Source organism: Podarcis pityusensis (genome assembly GCF_964106645.2).
Source record: "Podarcis pityusensis genome assembly, chromosome: 10".
In the NCBI taxonomy this organism is placed as follows: domain Eukaryota; kingdom Metazoa; phylum Chordata; class Lepidosauria; order Squamata; family Lacertidae; genus Podarcis; species Podarcis pityusensis.
Genome location: NC_138035.1, coordinates 39,849,303 through 39,870,563, shown reverse-complemented (window position 1 = coordinate 39,870,563; position 21,261 = coordinate 39,849,303). Strand labels below are relative to the sequence as shown.

The 21,261-nt window shown below is 41.9% G+C and overlaps 1 protein-coding gene across 2 annotated transcripts in view; it reads right to left on the bottom strand.

The window, feature by feature from the left end:
* RASSF9 (Ras association domain family member 9) overlaps positions 1-20,594 on the bottom strand; it is a 36,019-nt gene extending 15,425 nt beyond the window's left edge. Inside the window, exon 1 of one of the 2 annotated variants that reach the window (XM_081024124.1) lies at positions 20,324-20,594. In XM_081024124.1, coding sequence (XP_080880250.1) covers positions 20,324-20,370 — 47 coding nt within the window. In that variant the 5' untranslated portion in view covers positions 20,371-20,594. Of the gene's footprint in view, positions 1-19,715; positions 19,874-20,323 lie in introns of those variants that run through there. The other variant, XM_081024125.1, reaches the window with a different exon arrangement.
* Positions 20,595-21,261: the final 667 nt, after the last annotated feature.

Genomic DNA, 21,261 nt, shown 5'->3' with positions numbered 1-21,261 from the left:
CGTTTCAGGACCAAGGTATGACTGTAGTAGCAAAAAATAGTAATACAGTGGTACCTCGGGTTAAGAACTTAATTTGTTCTGGAGGTCTGTTTTAGCCTGAAACTGTTCTTAACCTGAGGTACCACTTTAGCTAAGGGGGCCTCCCACTGCCACTGCACCGCCAAAGCATGATTTCTGTTCTCATCCTGAAGCAAAGATCTTAACCTGAGGTACTATTTCTGGATTAGCGGAGTCTGTAACCTGAAGCATCTGTAACCTGAGGTACCACTGTAATACTGGAATAATAAACAAAGCAATGCTCTGATCCACTAGCAAATAAACAAAACCTCAGCCTCCTCCTAGTCCAAAAACCATGCGCATCAAACCAGCATTTTTTCCCATTTAACTTCCCCACCCCACCCTGAAGTCTGGTGTTGAGGCCAGTTGTTACAAAGCAGTGGTCAGTGGGTCCAGTGTCCTCCAGGGATGGTCTGTCATCTCTCCTCTCCCTTCAGGGGGCAGCAGTAGCAAAGCAAAGCAGGAAGGTGGTAACAAAGGTTTTGCCTGCTTTGCAGTTGACCCAGCTACTGCTCCTCTCCTGCTTCAATCTTGGCCCCCCCTCCCTAGAGGCAGCCCAAACAGATCTGGCGTTAGGACTCGTCTCTCTTAAGCTCAGGTGCTGCAGCTTCAGTGCCAACCCCCACCCCAGATAGTATAGTATACTAACTAGCTGCCGTTTAAAGTAAAGTTTCTAAGATGAGATCACTTCTATTTTCAATCTATAGAAATCAAAGACATTTTCAGGTCTGGCTTTCCCCCTGGAGTTTTCCCTATTTTTTATACTGCAAAAACTAAATAAATATGGATTTATCAAAAGGCCTTAAGGCAGAGCTGTTCAAGTTATGACTGCATTTTGTTTGAAACTCAAAGCTTTTCAAGCTCCATGCTTATGGGGTGGTGAAACTTAGGTATGCTGGGGATATTGTTTGTTATGGTATTTTCACTTTCATGCTGGAGGTAAAAAAAGAGCTAAAATGAAAAATCTAAGGGAACTGCATGTATACTCTCTCTCTCTCTCTCTCTCTCTCTGTGTGTGTGTGTGTGTGAGAGTGAGAGAGTGAGAGAGAGAGAGAGAGAACCTCTACACAGAGAGAGAGAGAGACTGAATACCCACATTACTATCTTAGCCTCTTTCCAGCAAGTTCTGCTAGCATACAGATGAAGAAGATAATCACATTTGCCAAACTCATTTTAGATACCTTAAGATGGAGATGCAGGAATCAAACAGGTACCGTATTTGAACAACTTCTCCAGCTGCCTGGATCAAGCACACAAGCCATGGTTCTCTGGGCTTGACTAATCTGTGATGACTTTTGTGCTCTGAGGCTAATGCAACATCTCAGCGGATGGAATGTTCAAAGCCCACAATGTCCGAGTTGCCTCAGATGCTGTGAATCTTCGTAGCAAAGTTCATCTATTTCTGGCCTATCTCGAACAATCAAACAGCACTGCAAACGTACAGATGAAATGACCTGTTGTGTGATAGGAAAGAGTATTTTCCATGGTCTGTTGGAGCACTATGACCAAAGAGCAATGAACTAAGTAGAATCGTGATGCATAACTGAATCTGGATTTCATTGCTTGAGAACACATACCCCAAATACTTTACAGGGATAAAGCTTGAACAAATAGTCAGCTTGAAAGGAGTTAGTCTGAACAAAGCACTGACCTTTGATGCAGTATGTTCCATGTTAGGTTGCTATCTGGGCAGTTACTCCAGGAAACTGACATGTTTGCACTTCAACATTTCAATATCGTTTACTCAGCATAACATAGTAGCTCAGCCAAACCCATTCTGTAGAAAGCACATTCACAAAGGACTCAGCAGTTAGTCAAAATTATTCTTTAAAACCACCCTGATTCTGTACACATTTAGGCCATGTTCACACCATACATTTAAAGCACTATGATACCACTTTGAACTGTCATGACTTCTCCCGAAGGATTCTGGGACTGTAGTTTATTAAGGGTTCTGAGAGTTATTAGGAGAACTGTATCCCTCAAAACTACAAAGTTCCCTGTGAAGAGGGATTGGTTGTTAAAACCAATCTGAGAATTGTAGCTCTGGGAGAGTAAAAGAGGTTTCCTAACAACTCTCAGCCCCCTTAACAAAGTACAGCTCCCAGAATTCTTTGGGGGAGCCATGATTGTTAAAGTGATATCATAGTGCTTTAAATGTATGGTGTGAATGTGGCCTCAGAAACAAGTCCTACTGTTTTCCACAGAACTTCCAAGTATGTGACTAAGAATGGAATGGAGACATTTAAGAATAATTAAAATCTTGGCCTAAAAATCTTCCTGGAGGTAAAAAAATTAAATAAACAAGTAATTACTGAGAGACCACATGATTAATTATAATTTAGTTTTTATGATAACTGACTGATGAAAGAAGTGAGCAATGGAACAGCTACATATTTTGCCATGATAAATCAAAATGGATTGTATCTAACCAAGCTTTCCTCAAAGTAGACTTACTAAAAATGAATGAACCTAAGTTAGTCATGACTATTAATTTCAGTGGGCTTACTCTGACGAGCTATTGTATACAATCCAATGTACTAGCAAAATGCTCTGGAAAGCAAAGGGGTTTAGTGGATGGTGAGCTACAGAGTTTGGCCATGTACAACAGTGCAATATACTGTATGCCAGTATGGCCCCTCTCAGGCTGCCCAGTGTTGGGGCTAGAGATGTGTAGGCTTTTTCTCTTGTGCAACAGAGTCCCTAACCATTCATATATATGGGATAAAGTAAAGGTGCGTGCTCTTTGTGGCTAGAGCTAAGCACACTGTCCTCGCTTCCTCGCAGAGAGAGTAGTTTCTTTTTATTTATTTGCCTTTCCCCCAACAATTGCCAAAGGCTGCATCGCATTTCATTTGCCTCATAGAACTTAGGCAGTCAGTATGAGTCAAATGGCTCACCACAAAACTGTGCCAATTGAGACTGCATGCAGGGACATGCTTAACCTTTCAAAAATAAGTCATTGTAGTAGTTAGAGGGCCTGGGACTCTTCTGAGTATGCAGAAGCGGAAACCATTGGTTGCTTCAACAGTCTTGTGAAGACATCAGGATATTATGGGTTGTTGTTTTTTTTGCTTTTATATGCTTCCTGTGTTTTTATATTGGTTTTAGGTTATGGTTTTGTTTCTTATGATATATTGTTTCTTTTTCAGACTATACACTGCTTAGAGTTTTTAAGAATATGAAATGATTGACAAATTCTTTTAAATACATGTAAATAAATAGGAGTATGGATGCAGAATAAGCTAAGCAAATCTGTTTTATTTATGTATTTATTATTTCCATTTTTAGACTACTTACTATCTGAAGATCTTGAAGCGGTTTACAATAAATAGACACACAGGTATGAGTACAATCAAGACCATAGCAAATGATTTGCATAAAAGTGAAATGTCTACATATACTGTATCAATAAATAGAAACACAATGTTGTTCTAAATAAAACCAGAAACCCCAATGGGTTTACACTCACCCTGCTCATCTCTTATCTCTCCCCTGAGAGCACCAAGTTTCATATCGGAGCAGGCTTTTACCCTCATTTGGTGTTATAAACCTACTTCCCTCTATGCACACCCAACTACATAATCATAACAGGCTTGGTGCTGCACAACCTCAGCTCCTGAGAAATCAGCACTGGTAGAAGAAAATAGTAGATTCTTTCCAGAACAGATACCTCCTCCCCAAATTCTCCCCAGTCTAACGTAAGTCCTGGGATAGGCTTGCCTGTGATTAACTCAGCTCTTCTGAAATATTGATTTAGATCAAAGAATAGATTTATCACATACAATGCGGTCATGACATTGACTGTGCAAATTACCCCACCATCCTCTCAGCTATATCCAAAGGTGTATAAGGACTGGGATTCACTTATCACATATGCACAGTTTGTAAGGTGTTCTATTAATATGAAGGGGGGTTTTTAGTGCAAAATTTAAATGGCTTACAGTGCAATATTCAGTTTAATTCCTCTAGACAGATATATGCTAAAAACACTGCCCATAGGCTGAGTGCAGTGAGCACTTGTTGCACTGATGGTTTTCATTCCAGTAATGGCTCTCGATCTGCAAGTCTACACTGTTAGTACATCTATTCCTCTTCTTTACTTGTCACAAAAAGTTTGTTTACACCATGCATCCTCTACCCTTAAGGTAACACTGCTGGGGGTTTTCTTTGGTAATTCATACCTGCAGCTCAAATCCAGCCACCTGTCTGACATGATGAAATTCATTCTTATGTATGCAAAGGCACTGTAAGGTTACTGGCAATCATTCCAAATATCTTATTGCAAAGAAGGCAAAATGCCAACAGATAAGTTGAGTGCAGTGTCACTCCTATATTGCAGCCTAAACTGCAGCTAAGGAGAGCCTTGGATTTATTTTCTACAAAAGTGCAGGTGCTGCTGCTGCTGCTGCTTTTATGATCCTCCTTTCAGCTTAAGGTCCCAGGACATGTAATTGCAAGAGTAGTTTTAAAAAAATGGAACAAACACATATTTTACACAAATAAGTAGGAAGCCTTGGAATTACAATTATAGATTTAATTATAGTCTACACAGACTCCACTAAGGAAAACCAACAACCATTATGAATGTTCTTGCTTGAGGGGGAAAAACAACAAGAAAACTATACATCATATTTCCTCAAACATAGGGCTGGACAGAAAATAGATTGTGGTCCATTAAGCAGTTTCTTAATGGACAAGACAAGAATGATGGACAAGGTGGATCTTCATCTGACCTAGCGCCACACAGTCACACCATAACCTAATGTATTGGCTTCCGATCTGTAGATCTTTCCAGCAGATGTTTGGGCATTTAGTGTGGTTTCTTTCTTTGCTTTTTCTAAATGAAGTCCTTTATTTATATCTTTTTTTAAAACAACAACAACCCAGCTTATATAAATTTTAATCAGATTTTATTTTTCTTACTCATAAATTTAAGGCAGTCAGATGGGTGGGATAATAATAATAATAATAATGGATTTCCCTATTTTTATCAGAGAAATGGGAATGCTGTATGACAATGGCTCTATGTACATCTTCACCATTTGCTGACATCTCACCATAAAGAAAATTGGGTAATATGTTTCCCTCACAAGATGATGTAAATCCATCTTCATAATGGGCTCCTGAGATCTGAAGCAATAAAATATCCTTTGAATTATTATTATTTTTCCCTGTAGCGAAGACAACAAAGAAACTAGTATGCATAAATACACCTGTTCGGACTCCACTCTCATCTCCACCCCAATAAAATCTGGCTGCCTTCCAGTCACCCTTGAATCAGTTAAATTATGTAGGAATGTCTTGTATCAAAGCTGAGGAAAAGAAAATGGATAGGCTCATGCCTAATTTATTTTGAAAGTGACCCAATGGCCCTTCCACCTGCTGGGAGGAAACTAACCAAACCAGTCTTTCCCTTGAAAACAGTCTACGAAAATAAAGCCTTTAGGGACCTGTTACCATATACTATACTGGGGTCCAGGCCAGAGACCTTTCAAAAGCTATCTAGTTTATCCTTCCTTTCCGTTCCTGCCAGCATGGTCCTTTCCTTCCTGAAGCAGCTTCATTTTTCTAGAGGAACGAGTGGACCATCCCTTCCATATGAGGCAACTCATATTTTCTTATCTTTCTCAAAACACTGTCCCTCTGTTTCCTGTGAGTGTCAAATCTTTACATCACCCATGCTCGAGAAGGGCATGTCAACAGACTGGGGTAGCCAACATGGTTCCCTCCAGTTGTTGTCCGACTCCAATTCCCATCAGCCCCAGCCAGCATGGCCCGTGCTCTGGGATGGTGAAGTCCAGCATCATCTGCACCATGTTGGTTATGCCTGAGCTAAGAGCAATAATTACTTAATGGACCTCTGAACCTTCAAAATAATAGGCTCAGGTAAAATGATTGTGTGTAGGGTTGCCATATTTCAAACAGTGAAAATCCAGTGAAAACAGTGAAAAATGTTGTTGAGCTTTTTTTAGTTTTGCCCAAAGTTCTTGACTACTTTCTATAAAAACAGCACTGCCGACATGGGTTGCCATCCATCCAGATTTTCCAAAACATTTAGCCAATTTCTGCCTGGACACTACTGACAAATGCAGTATTCCAGATATGTCCAGGAAATTCAGCAACCCTAATTGTGTGCAGCTTCAAGCATTGGGCTTTTGGGGAAGTTTTTCCTCAACATTTTGAGATCCATTGCCCCACATGTTCCAACAGACTTCCTTTTGCTGAGCAGGTTTTTAGTTCAGGCCCTAAATTAGGAATCTTGCAAACTAAATCATTACCTACAATCATATGTAATTTCTTTTGCACTCGGTGAATCATTAAGTATGGGGAGACAGCTTATTTACATCTGCTTAACTATACAGCGCTTGGCAATTTGGATGAACCAATCATTACTTCAAGGATACCAGGCTAGGACCTGCTTAACTACAGCATGGCGCCCAACCCCTGCTTGATCCTTTACTCCTTCAAGGAAGGAGTTGCGTTTTCTCCTGCAAGCCTTCTATCAGTCTTGCTTTTTCAGAAGGGAAGACAAAATATGCCTCCCTTGGCCAGGAAGCTGTTTTTTACCATGCAGGAAATCCTAGCACATAATTATCACCAACACAAGGAACAATAGGTGTGAGAAGTGCACCTACTTTGCCATCCAGAAACGTAGAGATAAATAATAATTAAGGATACATTTCTCTTTAGAATTATCTCTTGTTTGCAGTGTTATATAAATTAGCCATCATCTTGGGGAAAACTACTATTTTGGTTTATGGAAGACTGTCCAAAAAGGACAACTTTCAGACTGGCTCAGAAGTGTCCACTGTCTTCCCTGAAACAAGAATAGTTCAAAAGTGGTCTAAGTGCAACTCAGAAGATGGAGGTTTTCAAAACAGAAGTTGATTGGCCATCTGTCAGGAATTCTTTAGCTGTGATTCTTGCATTCATAGAATCATAGAATTGTGAAGTTGAAAGGGAGCCACAGGGTCATTTAGTTCACCCCACTGAACTGCAGGAATCTCAGCTAGATCATACATGACAGATGACAATCGAAACCCTGCTTAAAGACCTTCAAAGAAGGAGAGTCCACCATCTCTTGTAGCAGTGTGTTCCACTGTCAAACAGTTCTTACTGTCAGAAGGTTCTTCCTGATGTTTATTCAGAATATTCTTTCTTGTAACATGCATCCATTGGTTCAAGTCTTACTCTCCGGAGCAAAAGAAAACAAGCTTGCTCCACCCTCCATATGATAGCCCTTTAGATATTTGAAGATGGCTATCATATCACCTTTTAGTCTCCTCTTTATAAGGCTAAACATACTCCATTCCATCAACTGTTGCTCATTAGACCTGGTTTCTAGACCCTTCATCATCTTGATTACCCTCTTCTGCACACATTTCGGCTTGTCAATATCCTTCTTAAATTGTGGCACCCAGAACTGGACACAGTACTCCAGGTGTGGTTTGACTAAGGCAGAATTGAGTAGGACTATTATGTCCATTGATCAAGACACTTCCATTGATGCAGCCTAGAATAGCATTAGCTTTTTTTTTGCTGCTCCATCACACTGTTGACTCACCATTGACAATGTTGGCTTGTGGTCTACTAACATCCCTAGATCCTTGTCATATGTACTATCGGCAATTCAAGTGTTCCTCATTTTATATTTGTGGTGCTGATTCTTCCTACCTAAGTGTAGAACCTTACCTTTGTCTCTGCAAGGCATCTAACTAGGAGACCCTTGAGGTCCCTTCCAATTCTATAGTTCTGTGATTCCATGAAAGTGACTTTCATTTCAACAGATACTATACATTTAGTAAAAACTATTGAAAGCAGTGACACTCACTCACAAGCAAATGAATGCAACATTCATTTTGGTGACCTGTTTGCACAGTCTAGTCTTAAAATGAAATCAGACCTTAAATGATATTTACATTCCTAATTCATAAGGATGCTTCAAGAACTGATGTTTTCAGAACATGTGATTACAGAGTTTGCAGATTATGTTTGAAGATTAGGTTTGTGAAATACATTTATGTATTTATCTTATTATTCTGTATATGCCCAAGGAACTTTTTGTCCCTATGATTATTGCCCTGTGAGTAAATAACCAGCTTCTAAATGCACTTATCCTCACAACACCTAAGTGAAGCAACAAACTGCTGCCTTTCAACCACCATCCCATCTTTAAAAAAACTAAAAAAAACTAGGTCAGATTTGCACAGAAGTTCCATGTGCTACTTTTGAAAATGCAGGAAGCTGTGTTGCAGACATACTCCAATTTTTATTTATACTAATAGCAATTTTTCCTTCTAACATTATGCTTTCCCGTAAATAATTTGCCCAACACTTCTGTAGAGTTTCTCTTAGAAGGTGGTATCAACTGCTATGAAGGTACTTCTCTAGGGATAAAAATGCATGAATCACAAAGTGGTTCAAAGTCACAGCTCAGAGTACCTACAGCAGTAGAAGTTACACTATTCAGTCCTGGGTTTACCCTAACACTCACAGAAAGCTCTTGCAACCTGACAATGTTGCTTCCACCCCCCATTCAATGCAATATTGGAAGCAGAGTCACATTCACTGTGAACTGTAAGGATTTTGCTATCCCTGACCTGAATGTACCAACACATAATTGACTTTCTTCCAGGTTAAGCACAGGTCTCCAGTAGGTGTTTCAGACAACTGCATTGATGATGTATGTATGGAAATTAAGTAGGATGGAAATTACGTAGGTTATCAGAGGTGACCATTCATCTCTGCACATTGCATAGAAGCAAGGGAAGAAAAAGCACAAGTTCATTCCCTGCATTGCTATTATTATTATTATTATTTTCCTGCACTGCTATTGTTGATTAATTTATATACTGCTCAGTACCGGAACTTGTTTCTTCTAAGCACATAAATTGAATTTAAAATGGTTAAAATATACAATAAAGCTGTATGATTTTTTTAAAAGTAAAAACAGAAGATCTAGTTCAAGGGAACAGGAATATGCTTACACAGCTGCAAGCGCCTGCAGGATGCAAACACAGACTGGGTCTCTCAAATTTCAACAGAGAGGGCATTCAATAGATCTGGTACAATACAGTGGTACCTCTGGTTATGTACTTAATTCGTTCTGGAGGTCCGTTCTTAACCTGAAACTGTTCTTAACCTAAAGCACCACTTCAGCTAATGGGGCCTCCCGCTGCTGCCGCGCCGCTGCCATGTGATTTCTTCTCATCCTGAAGCAAAGTTCTTAACCTGAGGTACTATTTCTGGGTTAGTGGAATCTGTAACCTGAAGTGTATGTAACCCGAGGTACCACTGTAAGTGGAAAAGGCCACCTTCACATTGCCAGTTGGGCCATGGCAACATTAGCAGGGTTCCATTTGTTGACTTCAGTGCCTTTACAGGGTAAAAAGGTAAAGGTAAAGGACCCTGACAGTTAAGTCCAGTTGTGAACGACTCTGGGGTTGTGGTGCTCATCTCGCTTTACTGGCCGAGGGAGCTGACGTTTGTCCACAGTTTTTCTGGGTCATGTGCCCAGCATGACTAAGCCACTTCTGGCAAAACCAGAGCAGTGCACGGAAATGCCGTTTACCTTCCCGCTGGAGGGGTACCTATTTATCTACTTGCACTTTGACGTGTTTTTGAACTGCTAGGTTGGCAGGAGCTGGGACCGAGCAATGGGAGCTCACCCCGTCGCGGGGATTTGAACCGCCGACCTTCTGATCGGCAAGCCCTAGGCTCAGCGGTTTAGACCACAGTGCCACCCACATAGAGGGGAAATCAGCAGTCCAGAGTATTTTAGCAGTTTATATGTAACTCTCAAGACCTTAAAGCTGGCTCAGTAGCTAATAGGCAGCAAGAGCAGATCCATCAGTACAGGTGTGATGTGTGCCCAATAAAAGACACCACTCAGCACCCAGGCTGTGGGCATTCTGCAGAAGTGGCACCTCTGGATCAGCCATAAGAGAAGCCCGATATATGATGCACTATAGAGAATCTCAGAAATATTTCCCCTGTGGGTGAGATTGTGTCCCTGGACCAAGAGTATGGAAGAAATGAACAACAAAAGTACCAAAACAGTAGCCTGAGGATGCTCCTAGAGTCATCAGTGTCACTGGTGGCTCAAGTGGCTGCAGTAATGAGGAGCATCTCTTACCAGTTTTGGCTGGTACATCAGCTTTGGCTGTGTCTGGACAGGGACAGCTTAGCCACAGTGACTTGCGTCTTGCTAACCTAATGCCTTGATTACTGCGATGTGCTCTATGTGGACCCACCCCTAGCTGCAGTCTGGAAGCTGAAGCTAGAGTAGAATGCAACAGTTAAGCTAATGAGCCAGGGACATGTAACACCCTTGTTAAAAGACCTGTACTGTGTCAATTAGCTAACAGGACAGGTTCCAGGTTCTAATATTAATTGACAATTTCTTAACTAGCTAGGGACCAGCTTATCTGAGAAAATGCCTTCCATATAAAACTGTCTGCTTCCTGCAGTCATTTTCAGTCATCTCCCACAACCTGCAAATGTTCATGGGCAACAACTCACAACAGAGTCTTCCCTGTCATGACACTTTTTTTTTGGGGGGGGGGGAATAACCATCTCGCAGACATAAAGCAAACATTAACCTGGCTACACTTCTGATGAACATTTAAAACCATCCTGTTCATCTTGGTGTGTGCTGGTGTGTGCTGGCAGGTATTATGGTTTTTTAAATGGTTTTGACTTCCGATTATGTTGGACACCTTTTTTTGGATTTTTAAGTGTATTGTATATTTGTTTTGCTGTATACCACTTTGAAATGGTGCTCTTGCTGTGAGAATCGCAGGCAGCACACACATATTTTAAAATAAATAACCATCAACAACAATATATCCTACTCCTAACTGTATGAAGTGACCTCTATTGAAAATTTCAAGTGAAGCAATCCTACTAGCCATCTGAAACTATGTTGACCTCTAGTCCCTCTTCACAACTGCCATTGAACATTCATTTCTAAATAAGTGTCTGAGAAGTTTAGAAGTGCTATCTCTTCTTTCTACAGGATTCATAAAGTATACTGTACTTCCCCTACAAGAAAACTGTGGTTTCTTAACTCAAGTGATTATTTCTGAGTAAGTGTTTTATTAGCTTCTATCCAAGCCAGCTCTTTCTCTTTCTCCAGATTATTCAGTCTTATGCTCGAGTCCATTAGTCATGTAATTTAGCCTGCCGGAATGAAATTGTTGCCTGCCTTTCTAAAGTGGTAGATAATTAACTGTTGCAGGGGAAGGTATTTGTGCTTTGCCATTGAAAGAAAACTCTTCCTGGGTAAATGAGTAAGAATCCAGATATTGCTAGAATTTTTTTTTTGCTAACTAGCAGTCTGATCCTGTGCATGCTTTAGTTAAACACCAGTGCAGGCTTGCCCTACCAACCTCAGTCCGCCCTCATTTAGTTCTCACCTGCCTGTCTTCTAACGTACAACTAGTCCAGGGGTTCCCTATTGCCAGCTTCCTCCTCCTCAATTTCAATGTTGCCCTTGCAGAACTCAGTAGGGAGGAGGATGGGGACAAAACTCAAATTGGTTGGCTCTGCCCATCATTGGTTCAGGCCCCACCTACTGTTAGCATTTCTGCCTTCTGCACCATCAGTCCTAATGGTTACCAAATTCATGGGGCATTGCATTCAAGAGTATTCTCATAAAGTGGCAGCCAATGAAATGGAAAACTGGGCATGGTTTCCAGAGACATGGTGTGTTAAGGACTCCATTTGGGAAGGAATACATGTTTTGCATGCAAAAGGTCCCAGGATCAAACTTTAGAACTCCCTGCCTATTGATATCAGGCAGGAATCTTTATTGTATGCTTTTTGGTGCCTGCTAAAACATTCTTATAAAGGGATGCGGGTGGCGCTGTGGGTAAAACCTCAGTGCCTAGGACTTGCCAATCGAAAGGTCGGCGGTTCGAATCCCCACGGCGGGGTGCGCTCCCATTGCTCGGTCCCAGCGCCTGCCAACCTAGCAGTTCAAAAACACCCCCGGGTGCAAGTAGATAAATAGGGACCGCTTACTGGCGGGAAGGTAAACGGCGTTTCCGCGTGCTGTGCTGGCTCACCAGATGCAGCTTGTCACGCTGGCCACGTGACCCGGAAGTGTCTCCGGACAGCGCTGGCCCCCGGCCTCTTAAGTGAGATGGGCGCACAACCCTAGAGTTGGACACGACTGGCCCGTATGGGCAGGGGTACCTTTACCTTTACCTAAAACATTCTTGTGTAGACAAGTCTACTCAGATGTTTAGGAAGTTGATGCAAGTTTTAATCTGTTTTTGGTATATTGCTGTTTTAATTTTTTGGATGTTTTGCATTATTGTTGTTAATTCTTCTTATTGTTAATGTAATTGTTTCATTTTTTTGTAAACCACTTTAAGTGAGGGTTGTTTCTTAACCAAATCAAGTGGTATAGAAATTTTTGTGAAATAAATAAATGGAATCCCTGTAAGGATGGTAGAGAAAGACTTCTGTATGAAACCCCAGACAGCCACTGCCAGTCAGTGGAGACAGTATTGAGTTTGATAGACCAATGGTCTGACTTGATATGAGAAAGCTTCCTGTGTGTTTTGACATGCATGCAGAAAGAGGGGAGTGGAATTGTACCTGCTGGCTCAACCACATCTGGTATAACCTATGTGTGCAAGAGTCTGTGAATCCACAATATGTAGGTTTGACAGGGATCACTGAAAGAGAATGTCTCAGATTTGCAAACAGAGAGTATGGGTGTACACTCTGCATTCCTCTGAAGAATCTTTATAATGGCTACAACTTTGGAACTCAGAGTCAGTTTCCCCACCTCTGCTTCACTGCATTGGTTGCCATTTGGCAGGGACAATGACGCCTGTCTGCTTTCTTTAATTAAAGGTTACTAGGAAAATGCAGAATTAATATGATGTGATGGCAGGCATATGGTCCTGTTAGTATGCTGTTTGGATGACTTCTGAGCAAGCACGTACTGGATCAGATTGCTCGCTGGCAAGCATTTCTTAGCAATTCCTGGTTACTTACTGATTTAAGCGTCAGAAAGAGTTTTCTCTCGGTGGCAAAGAAAGCACAAGTATTTGTGCCTTAAGTGTTAATGATCGACTGCTTTTGGAAAGCAGGCAACAATTTCTTTCTAGTGGAGTAGATTGCATGACTAATGGTATTATATGTAATACTACCTAAGCCAGAGAAAGAGGAAGATTTGGTTAAAGAACATACATTGATAAATACTCATATAGGGCTGAGAGCATGTGGACACATAAGTTATGCTGAATGCATGCTGTGAGTAAGGAAAATGGACCCAATTCTGCAGCCCTTCCATGTATTCATGTTAATGCAAGAAGAGTTTTATGGTGCCTTAAAGATTAGTAGAACTATTGTGGCATGAGCTTTAATGGACTAGAGCCCACCTCATCAGATGCATGGAAGTTTATCACCAGTTGCCCAGCATTTGTCTATCTTTCTATGCACAAATTTGGAACATATATTTTGGGCTTCTGTTAAGTGGAGGATTTCACAAGTTTGTGTGGATAAGAATCACATTCACAAAACATTCAGTACTACTTTTATCTCAGGATGTTGAATAATAACAACATATCTATTGTGAATTTAAGAAAGAGATGGCTGTAATAAAGCTGTGTTGGTTTTCCCCTTAAAAAGAAATGGTAAGCTTGTGGGCCTACAGATATTGTTGGATATCATCCCCAAACAACCTGACAGGAGTTGATTGGCAACATATGGAGGGCTTCAGGTACCCCAGACTTGTCCTAGGATAACTGGCATAACAGCTTGTTGCAAAGATAGCCTAACCTGTAAAAGGCACTATTCCCTCCCCCCTTTCTCTTCTGTGACTGCATATGTGTGCAATGAGAGAAATTGAAGTATAGTTAGAGCAACCTTCTCCAACCTGATGTCCTTCAGATGTTACTGGGCAACAACACTCCTCAACCTCAGTCAGCATGGACAATGGTCAAGTGGGGAAATCTGGGTTTGAGTGATAGACTAAGACCAACGAAGCTTGGATTCAAATCCCTATTGTCCCACGAGGCTTGCAGGATTAGCTCAGGCCAATCACCAACTCTTAACTTAACCACTTCACAGAATCATTGTAAGGATCAAATCGTGGCAGGGTGAGACAACCATGTGTGCAGCACTGAGCTATAAAAAATGTACTAAATAAATTGATAACAGCAAGCGTGCAAGTAAATGTGCTTGTAGGCAGCCTCCCTCTTCCTCCCTTCCTCTCAGCCTCCAGTGCCTGTCTATCCTGTGTAAGATGCCCTTGAACAAATATTGGTGTTCCCTCTGAGCATACTGATACCTCCCTCTTGCTTCTCAATGGCCCTGTTTTGGCTACATGGTAGCAGCATACAAGGATGCTACATAGTAGCAGTGTACAGTATAAGGAGGACCCATAATACCTCGTATCTGTGCATTAAAAAGAAAGATCGATTTCTGAGTTCCAACCACGCTGTGTTCTAATGAATCCAATCAATGTTTAAGGTTCTGAGCCTCTCTCTATAGAATGAAGCTCTGTGCTCTCCGTTCACTATCATGGAGAATCTAAAAACAGCTTTAACTTTCTCCCCTTTTGGCTACAGTGGATGAAATTTATGAATATATTAATGGTTTAAGCCACGGGTCAGCAAATGTTTTCAGCAGTCCACTGTCCCTCAGACCTTGTGGGGGGCCAGACTATATTTTGAAAAAAATATATGAACAAATTCCTATGCCCCACAAATAACCCAGAGATGCATTTTAAATAAAAGGATACATTCTACTCATGTAAAAACACACTGATTCCTGGGGCCGTCCACGGGCTGGATGTAGAAGGCGATTGGGCCGGATCCAACTCCCAGGCCTTAGTTTGCCTACCCATGGACTTTAAACTGGCTAAGCTGTAGAGCAGGCTAAGCTGAAGGACCAGAACCTTTTTGTGGGTAAAGTTACGAATGTAACTTTCCTTTATAACCCGTTATAAAGGGTATGTGAGAGTGGTGGTTTGTCTTTAACATATTTAAGAGATGGCAAAATGGTTATGCTTGCTTGTACTACTACTATTATTATTTTTAAAAATGTAGCTTGCTAGACCTGACTTTCTTGTTTGCAGATCTACACTGAAAAAGCAGCCACACATTTCTATGCATTTTTTTTTTTTAGTTTATAGCTGAAAATTGTTTATAGCACAATCATAAACTTTCACTTTGGTCAGTCATTGATATTTATACTTTATCCCCTACCAGGTTAGCAAAATTTGCACGAACAATATATTTAAATTTTAGGATTGTGACTCACATAGAGATTTTTTAAAAGAAACTTGTTGTATTATCTATATGTATAATAAAGACAGAGTAGGTATCTATAATATGTTGAAAAACACACACAATATAATGTTCTAGTGTGCAATCCCCCTCTGCTAAGGTATCCTCCTCTGCAGTCAAAACATTCCTAAAAGATTAGCTCCTTACAAGAAGAGGAGAATGCAGCCTGTCATCATCCAGATTACAGCATGGCAGAAGGAGACAGCCAGAGACACAGATGACCAGCACAGCCTTCAGGGTAAGGAACACATTCAGGAAGGCAAGCCCCAATGGATCAAACATGCTGGCCATGCCACATTGCCACACACTTCTGGGGAAGGTGAAAACCTATTTGCTACCAATCTATTTGATGCAATGGCAAATTGGCACTGGTCGCATTGAAATGATCACTCCTCTTTTCTGAAAGAGCTCTAGTTATGGGCCACTGCATCCACCCAAGCCTTCTAGAAGTGCAGCAAGTATGAAAGTGCATGTGTTTGCCAAATTATACATTCAAAACGTGGAAATGATCATTGCTTTCACATAAGGCCAATGGCCACAACAATCACAGTAACTCAAACTGTAACTCCCCCCAAATGATCTGCCCCAAACTCAGTTCTTCATTTGGGTATACATAGTTTCCAGGTGGTGCAGTACTCTGTGGATCCTTTATCCTCTTTCTGTATGATGTGACTATGCCTCTACCATCTTCAGCACACATTGGAATACAATGCTGAAAATTCTAAACAAGCAGCAGGAAAAATGCCATTTTTTTGACTAAGCACAAAATTGTCCTTAGTTCCCCCCATCACTTGTGGTGACAAAAATATTGTCTGTATTAGACATTATAACTAAATGGATCCCTGTGATCATAGAGAGTACATTGCTGAACACCAGGTGTCGTGAGACCACATATCAGGGAAAATATGTTGCCTTCATAGAATCATAGGAATGTCAATGGTCATCTAGTCAAATCTGCTGCCACAGCATCCCAGAAAGGTTACCATCCAGCTTCTGCATGAAAACCTCAAATGAAAGTTGATGCTTCCAGGGTGGCTTGTTCCATTGCCGAACACCTCATATAATCAGAAAATTCTTTCTAATATTTACTCAAAACCCTCTTTCTTGTAATTTGAAACTGTTGGTGTAAGTTCTACCGTCTTGAGCAACAGAAGGCAAGTTTGCTGTATCCCCCATGTGGCAGTCCTTCAAATATTTGAAAACAGCCTCTTCGTTGCCTCTTTTAAATATATACAACTGCTTCCACCTTCCTCGTAGAACATGGCCTGTCACCCACCACCATCACCCCCAAAGGACATTTTATCCTGCTTGCAAGCTGCAGCTGAGGGGTAAAACATCCTACTTTGCATTCAGAAGGTCCCGCCTTCAATTCCTGGCATCTCCAAGTAGGTCTGGGAGGGATCCCTGCATGAAATCCTGGAGAGCCACTGCCAGGCATTGTTGTCAGAATTTATCTAGATAGACCAAATGGTCTGACTCAATATAACTCAATGTCTTCTGCCCTGTGTTCTTCCTTTTCAAGAGGATGTTTCTGACCACTGTTAGGTAAAGGACCCCGACCATTAGGTCCAGTCGTGACCGACTCTGGGGTTGCGGCGCTCATCTCGCTTTATTGGCCGAGGGAGCTTCCAGGTCATGTGGCCAGCATGACTAAGCCACTTCTGGCGAACCAGAGCAGCGCACAGAAACGCCGTTTACCTTCCTGCCGGAGCGGTACCTATTTATCTACTTGCACTTTGACATGCTTTCAAACTGATCGGTTGGCAGGAGCAGGGACCGAGCAACGGGAGCTCACCCATCCCGGGGATTCGAACCACGATGTTCTGATTGGCAAGTCCTAGGCTCTGTGGTTTAACCCACAGCGCCACCCACGTCCCGTAATAAAGCAGTAATTGGCCCAAAGTCACATCCAGTGAGCTTCATGGCTGAGGGGGGATTTGAACCCTGGTCTCTTCCAGGTCATAGTCCAACACTCTAACCATTACACCACACTGACCACTGTTAGAAACTGAATAAAAGGACCATTTGCTCTCAACCGGAAAACTCTGCTTTCATTTGCTTCAAATAATATTGACCTCTTTGGCTAATTAAACAATATATTGCCATTTAAACTGTGTGTGGGGTGTGTGTGTGTGTCACTGTTTTTGTTTGTTATTATGGTATGTATTTTTGTGTTTTCATGTTGTAAACTGCCCTGTGGCTTTCAAATGAAGGGTCGTACAGAAATTGAATAAATCATCATCATCTTTGCTTGATTGAGTAAACTGAAACATACATACAGTGGTACCTCTGGTTAAGAACTTAATTTGTTCTGGTGGTCCGTTCTTAATCTGAAACTGTTCTTAACCTGAGGTACCAGTTTAGCTAATGGGGCCTCCCCCTGTTGCCGCACGATTTCTGTTCTCATCCTGAAACAAAGTTCTTAACCCGAGGTACTATGTCTGGGTTAACAGAGTCTGTAACTTGAAGCATCTGCAGCTGTACTAGAAATGTAAGGATGCTTAGAACTCCTGCCTAAACTTCACTGAAGTCATTTAGATGAATGGAACTTTTTAATATACAAGCATGTTAGAATAGGATGAGAAATCAGAGATAAAATATGGATGGCACTCATGTAACTCTGTGGGGCTTAAAAAACTATTTCTTGGATAGTTGTTGATAATTTCAAATGTATTTCTATGGACATTCATGTGGAGTTATGAGATGTCTATTGAGTTCCCCAGAACTGGAAACAATGGGCCTCACAACACTTCTGTGGATTACAAATGAGTGCATTATGAGTACTTGCATGTACCAAACCACAAGGACTAGCTGGCACTATTTGTTCAAAAGTAGCAGAGCCAGGGACAAAAAGAAAAAGGAAAATCTATTTCCAAGCTTACTGTTCTATATACCAATTAAAACTTTGATGGACAGATCCTACTTAGGGCAAGATTTTACTTAGGTTTGAAAAGGCAGCGACTACTCAGGGAAATGATTCCTATCTCATCGCAACTTTTCAGATTTACAAAACATCCGTTTTCCATCTCTCTTGGCAGCCATTAAATTATCAGACACAGATCTCTACCAGGAGCAAGCTGTAGACAATTGTCCTCTGGTTCCAGTACTGTAGTGCAAGAAAGGGTGCCTTTGTTTACTTTCCAGATTTTGCCCTTTGTTATTGTGCCAAGACTTACCCTCCACCCCTACCCCATGGTTCAACGAGAACGTGATAGAACCACAGCAGATTTTGGGACTAACACTAATTTTTGAGGAAAACAAAGGCTGCAGTCCCCAATGCCATCCCACAAAACTCCCCACAAAACTTCTAAAAATGTGTCACTTGTTTGTAATTTAATTGGAAAGGAATATATCCAAGTGTAGGCCTCTGAAACTTTCTGCATACATCTGCCCACCACCATCGCAGATCACTGTAGAGTTTTAGATTAGCTTCTCACACTGCAATTCTATGCATATTTGCTCATAAGGAAATCCTACATAGCCTTTGCAATCTAAAGCAGCTATCATTTTCTAACATTAACAGAAAACTCATGAACAAATCATTGTTCTCAAACACAGAGACATGCTCATTTATTTTTGCCTCCACTTGTGAATGATAACCACTGATAATATACAGATAGAGGCAGAGAGAGATTATTGAAGATTATTGGCCTTATCATAGAATGTGACCACGGTCCTAAAGAGGCCAAGGCACACAAATGTAAATGAAACCAATTAACACATACGGGGTTGGGGGGGGGGGAGAGATCACAGCATTCACTTGGGGGGGACTATACAACATGGTTTTTTAATAAAATAAAATAGAAAACCTCCCAATAGAACTTAAATCATAATTACAGAAACAAGGAGGACACAAACCAGTGCAACAATAGGCACTTTAGCTATTCCATCTCAAGTTCAAGGTCACTGTAATTGCCAAAGCGACAGAAAAAAAATATCATGTTCGCTCCAAGGAAACTTACACTTAAGATGTAAAGCCACACCAGCAGTTAAAAATAATTACACAATTCTGGAGCATGCAATTTTCTCTTTACAGTATTGGAAAGAACATGTAGAAGCAAGTGTGGCTATTGGGGGTAGGGGGGGGCAGATAGGAGCCCTGGAAATATGAGGGAGGGGAACATGAAGTTCTGCCCTTGTTAGGACAGACTAGGCTATTCAAAACGAACCAACTCTTATCCCCAGTAAAAAAATGGTAACAGAAATTTAAATGATGAATGAGGAATCATAGATCCCAAACTCTGCGCTCAGAACAGATTAAAACCCAAAAAACTAAAAAACAAACAAAAAAACCCATCATCCAGCCCGCCAAACACAACAAACTTCTCTTTACAGTACAAAACTTACACTGAAAAGCGAATGTAGCCTGCTGAGAAGCGAGAGTGGATTCCTGAGAGCTTTCAGGCAAACGCTGGGCAAAGTTTAGGTGGGACACGAAAAACATGAGCCGCCCCTTTCAATGAACGAGCGAGTCCCCGCTGTTTGCAGCCAGCTAACTAGTGCGCGCAGAAACTTATCAGCTTCCAGATAAGGGGCGCTGTAACGTTTGTGTTTAGTTCCCACTCCTAACCAGGACGTTTTCATCCCACCCTGGAATTTTCTCGGACATTCTTTCACACGTTCAGTTTGCAGTAGTAGTAGTAGTAGTAGTAGTAGTAGTAAAGTCGTGCAGTGCTGCAGTATCCGAGTGCTTACAAGCACCTTTTTATAAAGGGGGGAGGGGAGGGATAAGAGTGGGGTGGAATTTTCCTATTGAAAAGCCATGGTTGGAGAAGCCAACTCATAGGCATGGGGAAAGTGCAAAAAGGGGGAGAAAGAGACGCACACCCGTCTTGAGTTTATATAGGCACCTTCCCCCGACGAGTTAATCTTCGGATGATCGTCTTCCAGCAGAAAGCTCGGCTGTGTGTGAATCAAACAGGTACAAGAAAGAGAATCTCCAAACAACTCCTTACCTATTTTTGTGCCGGGTCTTTAAGAGATTCCTTCCAAAAGGAGCCATGGTAGGTCCCAAAGGCAGGAGGAGATCATCAAACAGGTCCCAGAAGAAAGCTCTGGCTGGCTGGCTGGCGCGTTGCTGTCTCGCTGGCTGTTCCTGCTGCTGCTGCTACTACTCCAGCTTGTTAATAGTCACCCAGCGTCGAAGTTGTGCAACCCGTTGCTAACTTTGAACTCCTGCCTCCTTGTTTGTTGCTGCTGCTCTTCTGGAGCCCTGCCCAGCAGCCGCGATCTTGAAGGAGGCGTTTAGGAACAGGCGGGAGGAGGGGATGGGTGTCGAGAGAGGAAGGGCGAAACCCGAGGTGGAAGGGGGAATAGGAGCGATGGCGAGGGGGAGCAATGCTGCTAAACTTTCTGAGCTGCTAACTTAAAAAGAAAGAAAGCAGGATCAGTAAAACCAGAGTGTTTGGGAGCACGGGGCAGAGGGGGTTTAACAAAGCAAAACGAAAAGCCAACTTTTTTGTTGTTGGGGGTGAGCAAGCAAGGTGGAGACCACTAAAGGATAGAATCATAGAATTGTAGAGTTGCAAAGGACCACAAGGGTCATCTAGTCCAACCCCCTGCAATGCAGGAATCGTTTGCCCAATATGAGACTTGAACCCATGACTCTGAGATCAAGAATCTCATTCTCTACTGACTGAACTACCAGATAGGATTCCGCTGGCTGCATTGATTTAGCAGTGCCCTACAGTGGTACCTCTGGCTGCGAACGGGATCCGTTCTGGAGCCCCGTTTGCAACATGAACAGAACGCAACCCGCGTCTGCGTGTGTGCGGGTCACGATTCGCCGCTTCTGCACATGCACGTGATGTCACTTTGTGCATCTGCGCCTGCATGAGCGGCGAATCCTGGAAGTAACCCTTTCTGGTACTTCCGGGTAGCCGCGAGACGTATC